At 40.1% G+C, this 12,735-nt stretch overlaps 1 protein-coding gene across 1 annotated transcript in view; it reads right to left on the bottom strand.

The window, feature by feature from the left end:
* Positions 1–12,735, bottom strand: part of MRPL3 (mitochondrial ribosomal protein L3) — a 49,433-nt gene that overhangs the window by 14,040 nt on the left and 22,658 nt on the right. Inside the window, exons 5-6 of the mRNA XM_072153479.1 lie at positions 12,457–12,556; positions 11,836–11,896 (exon numbers count right to left, since the gene is read on the bottom strand). Coding sequence (XP_072009580.1) covers positions 11,836–11,896; positions 12,457–12,556 — 161 coding nt within the window. The remainder of the gene's footprint in view (positions 1–11,835; positions 11,897–12,456; positions 12,557–12,735) is intronic.

Genomic DNA, 12,735 nt, shown 5'->3' with positions numbered 1-12,735 from the left:
TAAATGACAATGAGTCCAGTAACTATGTGGGCACAACATATGAACATATCCCAGGTGCAGAGACGCTGGCATCAGGTGTGATAAATGAGGTCAGTGTCACAATACGTGTCACTTAATTGTTCAGTGTAACAGTACAAATGTGTTTAACAAGTCTGCACCGAAATGGAACGACCTCCAAACAGCAGTATTTGCCAATTAGGGGAGCGGGGTCCTGTGCAGCTGCTTATGTAAGTATCTGGATGTATTTTAGCAGACATGATGCCCACCGGGACAGCTCACCTGATGATGCTAGCCCAAGCAGAGAATGTGCTCATTATATAATGCCACAAACAGATCATCTGGAAAGTGGGTTAGCAAGCGAACGGTATGTCCCAAATTAATTGGATCTCTCTCTCGCTTTGTTCTCTTATCATAACCTAAAAATGCACAGTATGCTTTGGTTTCTGGCTTGTTTAACATACAGGCTATAAGGTATTGATTCTTAAAATGCCGAAACAGCACTTTACTAGAATATTAACCATTCTTGCTTACAGCATTTTTTCCGAAAAAGCTGGATGCCAACCAATAGTGTGCATACCACAGTAAGCATACAGTAGATATACATCATCCTTCATTTTAGCTCTGACTTATAGCGTTTCAGTGCTGCAATCCCTTATCTTGTGTTTGGAGGGGTTTCCTAAAAAGGAATTCCCCCGATCAGAAGATCCTTTATGTGGTATGGGGAATAACATGCTTCACCCAATGGTACTGAAGGGAACTTCTCACTAACTTGGGGGCCATAATCGTCAGCATGTCGAACAGCGATCCCATATCAATGCTGTCAATACCAGGAGATTTTGCCCTCTCCCCTGTGTTATATGGAAATATAGAGACTCTCTTATCTCTCTTTTATCTACTCACACTCAATATTAGAGACAAAAGATTTGGCAGTTAGTGAGTGTTACACATGGAGGGGGCTTGGCTAATGGGGGTAAGCAGCATTATACTAAATCAGACTGAAAAGTTTGCTGAGAGATGACACCGATTGAAGGAAAACAGCAGTATTGAGTGTCTGACTGAGCCGTCTACTGTGAGGTAGGAGGGGCTAGGCTGAGCAGAAGCACTTGGTGGAGCCCATGCATGAGAAGAGAGAGGGAGTGGTATCTTAGGGCTTATTCAAACAATTCTTTCTGATGTAAGAGTAACATTTTTAATAGGCTTTTCTTCAATGGGCATCCGTAATGCAGCAAAAACTACTTTTTACATATGCTGACCAAACTTTCATTGAATCCATAGTCTCTCATATGTTGCAGTGGTAAGTACTTGTCAGCTGTACTGTACTCCACAGCCTAGAGTAAAAATTTCATATAAATAAATACAACGCACATCTATACATAAAAACATAAAAACTCTCCAGTGACTGGACTATTACCATCAAAGGGGTTTACCCATTAAAGACAATTCTCACATTTCAATCCCCTGGTGATGTTTGTACAATAAAGATAATTTTCAACCTCTAACTTTACAATTTTACTGAGTTTTGTTGCCGTTTTAGCTCCTATGACTCACTAGGCTGGTCAGTGCAAAATTCTGAACAGCTTCTGAACACTGCACTATCTGACACATAGAAAGAGAGAGGAGACGATGAGATCTATGAGATGCATATTACACACAATTACATTCTCAGTCTGCTACATCTCAGGCACAACATACTGTCAGATCTGCTGTGCCCCCCCTTCCCCTATCCTCACACTGCTGCTGTTGCTGGAAGGAAGTCTGTGTATGTGTATGAGCTCGTCTTGGAATGGAAGTGTGAGGGCTACTGCAGAGAGACAATATCAGACAATATGTCTCCCCGGCCCTAAAGTCAGAAAATCAACGGTCAGGTCCCAGGCAACTGAAATTGTGTACAGCAGGAGTGATAGAGACCGGTTGGAATTATATCTGTGAAATGCAGTATTTTTGTTAAAAACAGTGAATTATTTTGTTATCCTGAGTACATATAAGAAACTGGTCTTTGTGGGAATACCCCTTTAATATAACAAAACATGAGAACTATTTGCGATGAAGCTCTGGGACATATAAAGATGGGATATAGAGATTATCTTCCAATAGGATTTCAGTGGACTCCATACAGAAGATCTAATAGCAGATAATGCCATCTATTAGACAGGAGACTAACCGCACATCTGTTTGAGGCTTAGTTTGTGTTATAGAAGTTAAAAGCTTTAACCGGTTATGATGAAAATCCCACCATCCAAACTTTGATGTATTAGCACCTACTAGCATCTGGGTGAGGAGCAGTATATATTGTTTCTTTCACTTCAATTTGTGCCCTTTGTATGCGGAGAATTCATGGAATAGATTGATAGCCTCCCTGTACAAGTCACTCCTGCTGGGCTTTTCTATAGCTTTTGTTCAGCTAAAAGTCTGTTTGGAATCAGAAGCAAAAATACAATTTCAGGACCGATCTTTTAAAATTGGATATGGAAGAATATTGGACTACCGTATGCAGAAAATATTGTTTGGCCTGTGAATACTAGTCACTTTTTTGATGCGTTTGAAGAAATTCCTGTTGCTATACATGTAGTTTACAGGTTAAAGTATAGAACAGAATGTCACATTTCTAAAAAGAAAAAATCCATATCTAATATAACCTGGAGAAGAGTAGAAAAGTCCAATCAATTACAGTCAAGTTCTCTCCTCACTCTCCCAAGAGACTGGCTAAACAGGCTCCTGAGGCCATCCATGCATTCAGATATACAGTAAACAGGTCTGAAATAACTTATTATTTTCTACTGTTACATGTAAACGGCAATACATACATTATGAATGCTCAATATAATAAATCAAATCATCTGCATGTCCTTTACATGTAAACTATTTCTAAATTGAAATTCAGACTTTATATTTTACTAGACAATGTAAATTGGAGTCTTACTTAACATAATGGAGGTCACAGTATCACAGGTCATATCCCACTGTGTAGGCATAAATAAGTCTCTAACTGTACTATTATAATTTGCAATATTGATTTATGACATTTTGTCAAGTTTCGTTACACTTTAAAGATCATTTTTAGTATTGGGTTGAGGGAGTGTTAAAGAGAACCTGTCAGGCAAATTAACACCCAAAACCAAATATACTTTCAGAAACTGCCATTGGAAAGCATTGCCCCCATCCCTTCATTGTACCAACATGTTAGGTACTTGTGTGGCTGATGTCTGCGTCTCACACGTGTATAATAGAACATGTCAGGTACTTGTGTGGTTGATGTCTGTGTCTCACACATGTGTATAGTAGAACATGTCATGTACTTGTGTGGTTGATGTCTGCGTCTCACACATGTGTATAGTAGAACATGTCATGTACTTGTGTGGCTGATGTCTGTGTCTCTCACATGTGTATAGTAGAAAATGTCATGTACTTGTGTAGCTGATATCTGTGCCTCTCACATGTGTATAGGAAAACATGTCAGGTACTTGTGTAGCTGATGTCTGTCTCTCACACATGTAAGCACTAGCAATGCTTTACTATACATTACACACAGACATGAGCAGGGGGAGGAGAGGGGAGGGGGAACACGGGTGACTTCACTTCCTCTCTCCATGTTCCATTTACATAATAAAGAAAATATGATATCACAATTATTAATGTATGAATTGACTGGATAAAGGCTGGGATGAAATCCTTGTGAGCTGCTCTATTCCAGTCTTTACAAAGAGTCTATGGAGGCCAACTGTGGGCTTATTGCTATTCTCCCCCAGTGAAATCTCTCCCAGTCTCTTAGGCCTCATTCACAAGACCGTCTGAGGGACGTTTTTAATGCATAAACATCCCCATAGACAGCAATGGCGGAAATTAGGGTCTGTTATTCTCAATAGCCTGCAGGTCACATATAAATTAAACATATGGCCTCAATGCCCTAAGCATATCCCACTAAAGAAAAACTGGCCTGAATGAAAGAAATTTGTATTTTTTTTTATAATGCTTATGATTCAGGAAACATGACTTACAAGGCCAGCATATCTGTACTTTATATGTGACCCCAGAGCCAAGAGATTCCTGTTGATGTGTTGTAGTTTGGGAGCGCTTACATCGTATAGCAAGCTGCCGTGAGAAGTCTGAAGCATTTATGATCTGCCTTCTCCTCACACCAGTGACTGACAGATTTTTCTCTTCACACAATACTAGGTAGAAAGTTGACCCTCAACAGCCAAGCATAAACTACATATCATGAATGCACTATATGCCCATATACGCCAACAGTGGAATTTGCTACGAAAATATAGTGCAGAGTAGTATTTTCCCTCTAATCATAAGTAATAAGTAAAGGGGCTTGCCACTTTTCAATAAATCTATTCCATTAGACATGTTTCTGCATGTACATGTGTCTTCGCCTCCTTTGATGGCTTTCCCTGTTCTCACCATGCTGCCCACTGAACACATACAGCTTTCTCTCTCCCACTGCTCCAGCCAATCCTCATGGCGTCACCCACTATGTTTCTCTTTTCATTGTCCGTCCGACACAGGAAAAGTAGAGGGGGAGAGCAGAATAATCTCCTGCTGTAGGTTTCTACTATTCATCACAGCTCAGACATGTAAACAAAGAAGCATGGAGAGTCTGCAGACAGCACAAATTTAAGCAGCAGGAATGGCGAATCACTTGATGAATAATCAGGAATTATAATTAAAGCAGTAAAGGAACATGGGAAATTAATGTAAAAGAGTGAGCCAACCCTTTAAGACTAGTAAAATATATATGTAAATTGAGATTTTACCCCGATACTTGGCCTGTGATTAGAGTGTTATTAAATTAAAAGAACCAATGTTTTTACACATGTCATAAAAGCCATACTTTGACATACTTCTGCTCTCTACCAAAAAAAATCTAAATAAATCTATATAGGGCCAATAAACGATAGATATGTGAATAAAAAAAAATGTTAATAAATGGAGAGGTGGAAAAAAAGAAAAAAAATATTTTTCTTAATGTCCATACACACTCTAAAGGCTCTACACAAGCAGAAATTATTCATTTCTACCAGCTCAGCTGTTTACCAGCTTCATCCGAGTAAACAAGTCCAACAGTGGCGCGCAGGGACAGTGATATTCTGTGCCACTGTACATCAAAGACATTACCTGCTAAATGTCACCTCCGTGCTATCACAATGTTTCCAAAGCACGGCATGATACTGGCACAATCATTTTCACCCAGAAAGACAGAGCCACCACGGGGAAATGACCTTTCCATTTTAGAACTTCATTGTAAATAAACAGCTGCTACAACCGGAGGCGCCATGCCAGAACAGCATTTATCACTTCCCATACTCATAGGACCGATTTTAAGGAGCTTATCCAAACCAAAGATGCAATAGCTTTGGACAAATATTGAAAAGTAAACCTTCTGTAGAACACAGCAGCTTCTTTCATATAGTAAAGCAGATATTACAAGGTTCAACATAGGTTTCTACATTGCGTGATATATCCAATGCAAAAACGTCCATTCATACTAAATGAGCGCATAAAATGGGAAAGTGAATGGGATTGTGCTTCTGTATAAGCACAGTCGCCGAGAGACCATCATTGTTTAACTCGGCAGCAGGCACAGGTCCAAAGTCTACAGTCATGTTTTTTAACCCCTTAAGGACTAAGCTCATTTTCACCCCCTCGGACAAAGCCTGATTTTTCAAATCTGTCTGTGTAACGATATGCAGTTTATTTTCAGACTGTTTTTTTTATGACATGTTGTACCTCACATTATGGCTATAGCCTAGTTGAAATATATTGAACTTTTTTGTAAAAAAAAAAAAAAAAATGGAAATTTGGTAAAAATTTTAAAAAATTATGCTATCTTTCTGATTTCATCACTTTTTAATGCATGATATAAAATTATGAGAGTTGCTTAAATTGGCTATTTGCCAGTAAGCACAGAAAACAGGAGGCAATGGGTTTTCTTTCATAAATATCCATCTATAAACACTATACACGCTTAGTTATTTATATATTTTTTTCCTGAAAATGTCATACTCCTCAGCTAAAAATTCTCCTCAAAAATAGTAAGAGGAATATTATTACCCTTTTGGAAAAATGTCATTGTGACCTCTGGTCAGAAGCATGCTCTATAATGTGTGTTGAAAGAAAAGGCTATGGCCATAGACCTCAATGGGGGCCGTGATCCGGCCATAAATTCTGCAACCAGTTTACAGCCCCCATAAAGGCCGGGTGTATGAGGTTAAAGTAAGATATACACTCACCGGCCACTTTATTAGGTACACCTGTCCAACTGCTCGTTAACACTTAATTTCTAATCAGCCAATCACATGGCGGCAACTCAGTGCATTTAGGCATGTAGACATGGTCAAGACAATCTCCTGCAGTTCAAACCGAGCATCAGTATGGGGAAGAAAGGTGATTTGAGTGCCTTTGAACGTGGCATGGTTGTTGGTGCCAGAAGGGCTGGTCTGAGTATTTCAGAAACTGCTGAGCTACTGGGATTTGCACGCACAACCATCTCTAGGGTTTACAGAGAATGGTCCGAAAAAGAAAAAACATCCAGTGAGTGGCAGTTCTGTGGGCGGAAATGCCTTGTTGATGCCAGAGGTCAGAGGAGAATGGGCAGACTGGTTCGAGCTGATAGAAAGGCAACAGTGACTCAAATCACCACCCGTTACAACCAAGGTAGGCATAAGAGCATCTCTGAACGCACAGTACGTCGAACTTTGAGGCAGATGGGCTACAACAGCAGAAGACCATACCGGGTGCCACTCCTTTCAGCTAAGAACAGGAAACTGAGGCTACAATTTGCACAAGCTCATCGAAATTGTACAGTAGAAGATTGGAAAAAATGTTGCCTGGTCTGATGAGTCTCGATTTCTGCTGCGACATTCGGATGGTAGGGTCAGAATTTGGCGTCAACAACATGAAAGCATGGATCCATCCTGCCTTGTATCAACGGTTCAGGCTGGTGGTGGTGGTGTCATGGTGTGGGGAATATTTTCTTGGCACTCTTTGGGCCCCTTGGTACCAATTGAGCATCGTTGCAACGCCACAGGCTACCTGAGTATTGTTGCTGACCATGTCCATCCCTTTATGACCACAATGTACCCAACATCTGATGGCTACTTTCAGCAGGATAATGCGCCATGTCATAAAGCTGGAATCATCTCAGACTGGTTTCTTGAACATGACAATGAGTTCACTGTACTCAAATGGCCTCCACAGTCACCAGATCTCAATCCAATAGAGCATCTTTGGGATATGGTGGAAGATTCGCATCATGGATGTGCAGCCGACAAATCTGCGGCAACAGTGTGATGCCGTCATGTCAATATGGACCAAAATCTCTGAGGAATGCTTCCAGCACCTTGTTGAATCTATGCCACGAAGTATTGAGGCAGTTCTGAAGGCAAAAGGGGGTCCAACCCGTTACTAGCATGGTGTACCTAATAAAGTGGCCGGTGAGTGTAGATAGCCCTTATATGGGTCTTTTACATTGATATAATTTTGTATAAGTGGCCAATCCCTTCATGTACAATAATAATAGTCTATAGATAGATTGTACATTGATTAGGATTAATCTATAAAACACTATGAAAAGGATGTACAGTACAGACAAACCAGTTGCCATCTATCGTTGGTTAAAAAAGTAGGTTGTTTGTAGGCATCTTGCTTTTACCCTGCTGAACATATGAAGGATTGGGGTACTTTTGGATAAAACAGAAACTCTATAAGATTATTTGCAATCTGCATCATATTGCTATAGTAAAATAGTATACAGCTGATGGTAGCAGAATGCCAGGAGTAATCTTACTTTCCAGTTGCCACATTCCTGCTTTCTATGCTGCACCAGGCATGACACATTTGGTTTTCTTTGCATAGTACAATACAGTATAAATTCCTTTGGGTCCTGTGCATGCTCTCCCATCTTTATAGTATGATTTGTCTGCCTGCGAAAAACTACTTTCAGTGTTCACCCTGGAAGACTGAAAACCTTCATAAAATAGAAATGATCTGCCAGACTCAATCAATCACTGAGCCGCGTACTGCCGCTCTCATCCTGCGCAATTCAGGGATAATAATCAAGGAAACAACATGCAGCCAGGAATATTCCAAGAAAGGCTGCAAAAATGTCCACATCAGAGATAAAGGCGGATTGCTGGCCCTAAAAATTCATAATGAATAGAACTATAATATTTAAGAAGACCGTTACAGCGCATAGACAGATCAGATGACCAAGTGGAGTCAGAGATGGCAAATTTACAGAGCTTGGTGTGAGTGATGGGAGCTGGTTTACTAACTAGATAATTATGGCTTGTATAATCTGTCTGATAAATGAAATATTTGGAAAGCAAATTCTATCTCTTGCCCCACATCTATTTGACAGAAATTATATCCAGTACTTTTAACACTGTAATACATCCCTTCCACTCTTATGCACTTAAAGGGACAGATTTTTACCAAAATTGCACTACTATAGCTCCTTCTAGTAGGGTATGAAATCTGCTTTCTAAAATTCCCTCTTTATCCCCAAAGTGACCAAGGGTCATTGTTGTTCAAATGTCCAGGTTAATTTTTGCAGCTCTGTTTTGCGCTTCCTTAAATGATGATATCTTTGGATCTGTTTTACATATAACAACAATTTTAAATTAGTTTTTTTTTTCCACAAGACATGTGAAAATTTTCATTGATAGTAGACAAAACTAAAAATGTGAAAAGAATGGTATTTCTAAGAATTCTTCCATTAAAAACCATTTTGATAAATAAAAATTAGTAAAATTTTAGAAAGCCATAACAAAATATGTTATAAATGTGCAAAGTTTCAATCCATCACCAAGGCCGCATCTGCCATGAGGCGAGAAGAGAATCTCGCCTTATGCGGCAGATGCTAGAGCCCTGTGGGGAGCGGTATTTTGACATGTAAAACATGGTTTATTCAGGTGCCCATGGCTTCCCGAATCGCCCATCAAAAAAATTAATTGCATCTGTGCCTTCAAAGGGAACCTGTCACCAGGGACCTCATTTTCAATGAAGACAGGTTGCAGAAGCCCATCCACCTGCAGTGCAAAAATGCCTCTCTGCCTTTTATAAGCATTTGCATTACAATATAATTATGTGTTATAACTTCCCTTTCACGCTGGCAAAATCTTGGGGTAGTCACAGGGGATGGGCTTTGGTTTGGATGCATTTTAAAAAAACAACATGTGATTTGTCTGTACTGCTCCCTCCTCAGATTTTAGCCCCCACCTTTGTGCTCCTGTGCAGCTGCTCCCTCCCCCACTGATGTCAGCTCACCAGGCTGTGACCTCTGTGCTCCAGTACAGCTGCTCCCTCCTGCTACTTCACAAAGGTGGGGGCTACGATCTGAGGAGTGAGTAACACAGACAAGTCACATGTTGTTATTTTGAAATGCATCCAAACCAAAGCCAAGCCCCTGTGACTACCCCAGGATTTTGTCAGGGTGCAAGGTAAGTTATAACACAGAGTTATATTATAATGCAAATGCTTATATAAAAGGCAGAAAGGCAGATTTGAACTGCAGGTTTGATGGGCTTTTGTAGCTTTATATACCTGGGGACTGTGTATGATGTTGCTGGGGACGGCATCTATATGTAGGGGCTGCTTTGTAATATGAGAGGGGACTTTATATAATATTCTTGGTGGACATCTGTATATGGGGCTTTATTTCAATATGAAATGGGAAATATACATATTATACCTGTGGAGGGGGCATCTGAATATGGGGGCAGAATTGTAATATGAGTGGCGTCTGTATATAATATACTTATGGGGGACATCTGTATTGGGGGTGGATACTAATATGGAGGGACGGAAGGGGCTATATGTAACATAACTGTGGCTGAATTTGTACAAAGCAGATTGAAACTAATATAAGGGTCTGTATATAATATAACTGGGGGGGGGAATATATATTTATGGTGAGCTGTATATAATATAACTTAGGGGCTGTTTATAATATTCCTTGGAGGTATGTATGTACAAGGGAGGTGGATGCTAATGGGTGGGGGCTGTATATTAGGTTACTGGGGGTATCTGTATATTGGGTCTGGATACTAATATGGGGGGCTATATATTACAGGGGTGATATATATATAATGTACCTTTATAAAAACATTTTCTATTGCAACACTAACAGTGAATATATTTGGAAACACAATCCTTATATTAAAAAGTTTCTGCAGAATTGTGTTTCTAGGTGCCATGGTCCTGGAGATACGTGGGCAACGGTCATGACATTCATATACGTGGCAGCTGCATAGGCAGGTGAAAAAAAGGACCTGTATACCTATATGGCAATTGTGGAGAGGTTAACATGAAATTTACCTATGAAAAGAACAACAATCACTTCCAAAGAAAGTGAGAAGAATCATTTATTCACTGACATGGGTCTCTTTTATAGGCAGCAGGGGGAGTCTCACTTCAGGCACCCATATCTTCCTTATTTTTAGGACAGAGAACCATGGTGTCATGGTTAAAGATTTTTAACAATCTCAATTTTATGGCACAATAAACTGTAAAAAATGATCAACTATAAAATTAATAATGATACAGGACCTAAAAAGGGTAAATATTGACACTATTGAATACATGTCACTATTGCCCATATTCATATCACAACTCAATATGTCAGATCTATGAACTATACGAGCATGAAAAAAACCTTCCTGCAAGTTCATCCAGTGGCAAAATTTAATGTTCAAGAAATGTTAAATTGGTCAATTACTAACATTTTAGGCATGACAGGAAGATATATGGACACAACCTAAATAGGCAGTGACATTTTAAATAGGAGGAACACAAAGCAACATTTTGCTCCAAGGTGCTACACGGTGGACATATTTATTGTGTATTGTATTAAAATGCTGCTGAACATTATTGATTTCTCATACTGACAAAGCTCGAGTAGTCGGATCAATTAAACAGCTGCAGATCTATCTGGGATGGGCAATTGCCCAAGTGGGACTAAATAACTGGACAGTGGCTTTATAAAACTGGATTCATCTAACTACAAGTCATGGTCACCTTGCCACAGGTTTGAAGATAAATTCCACAAATCATTGAAAAAGCAATACTATATCTATACTTAAAGGGGACCTGTCACCGCGGAAAACCCAGAGACCAAATGTGCCCCCCATAATCCTCCCCCAGCCCCTTTCTCCCTAGCTGTTTTTTTTTTAAATTTATGTGCAGTAAATTGATTTAAAACGATCCGACCTCTTACCAAATAAGAGGTCGGATCGTGTATCTGGCGCGCTGGCAGTAGGTGTTATTCATTAGGGGGCGTGCCGGCACACCCCCAGCACGCCCCCACCAGCTCACACATTGTACGAGTACCGCTCTAACAGCGGCTGTGGCCGCAACCTGGCTTATTCACATTGCCAGCCGGCCGCACCGCACTGTCAGCGGCTGTGGTCGAGCCGGGCTTCTTTACAGCGGCACGGAGAGCCGGCAGCGCTGCAATGCTGTTGGCTTCTCGTACAATGTGTGCGCTGGCACACATGAGGTCGGATCGTTTTAAATCAATTTACTGCACATAAATTAAAAAATAAAAATGGCAAGGGAGAAAGGGGCTGGGGGGAGGAATATGGGGGGCACATTTGGTCTGTGGGTTTTCCGCGGTGACTGGTCCTCTTTAAAAGCTCAGAACAATACTATACAAAAAACTTGTGTAATGGATTTTTTAAATTTAACAGTGATAAATTAAAGGCTAACTTCTAAGACTGTGCACATGTTGCATATTGTTTCCGGTACAACTCTAGACGTGAACCACGAAACAAAATGACAACAAACCCCAATGGGACAAATGAGAAAAAACACAGAAAAAAACATGCTTACGTTTTAGCAGTCACATCTACATACTGTCCAGGTCTGAAATGCGCAGCATATAGAGGAGTACCTAGATAGGAAAACAAAAGCAATTCGTAGGAAAAAGTTTTCCAATCTGGTGTAAAGCCCTGTAGTTCCAATCAAACAATTAGGTTGAAGCTTTAAGAAACTCTGATACCTTAACCCCAATTTAGTTGACCACTTTCACCAGCTGGGAGAAACTTTGCTCTTGGGACTCACTACTCCCCCTCCCCTCTCCATAGAGCTTCTAGGTTATCTCATAACTCAGCTTCACCAACTGACACGATAATGGGGGCTTTACTGTTTGTAATGGAAGAATACCCTCCATATCTTAGAACTTCTATTAGTCCTTGCCATTAAAAGGAACCTGGCATCAGTAGGTTCCAATACACGCTCGGCATGTTGATTTTAAATATGCCTTTGGCACGTTGATGCCCCTGCACCACAGAGGCTATTGGAATCTTGCACCCCATAAAAATTACCTTCCTGGGGACAGGTTTTAAGAAATTGTACTAGGACACTTTTTTAAAATAAATTCTAGGAAACTTTTTTTCTACCGATCAGAACGTCCATTTAAGTAATCTCAAAGCAAAATTCTGCATTGCTTACCCGGCTTAAGAATGGCATTGTCCGATACTTTGCATCTGGTGATTTTCTGTTTAGGTGGGACTCCAGCTTCTCTGTAAAAATCGATTATAGATTCTGGTTTCTAGACAGTGAAAAGAAAAAACACTTAACATTATTTTACAAATATGCTGATTATCTTTTAGACCAAAGTAATAGGAAAATGGAAAAAGGCACCAACGACATTCCCAACATAACACAAACATGCTGCCTGCATGAGAACTAGATCAAAAAGGGTTTTCTCTTTTTTGTTGAATGGATTCT

The sequence above is a fragment of the Engystomops pustulosus genome, chromosome 5 (genome assembly GCF_040894005.1).
Source record: "Engystomops pustulosus chromosome 5, aEngPut4.maternal, whole genome shotgun sequence".
NCBI classification, from domain to species: Eukaryota; Metazoa; Chordata; class Amphibia; order Anura; family Leptodactylidae; genus Engystomops; species Engystomops pustulosus.
Note: the sequence above shows the minus strand (reverse complement) of the source record. Positions and strands in the feature narration are given on the sequence as shown.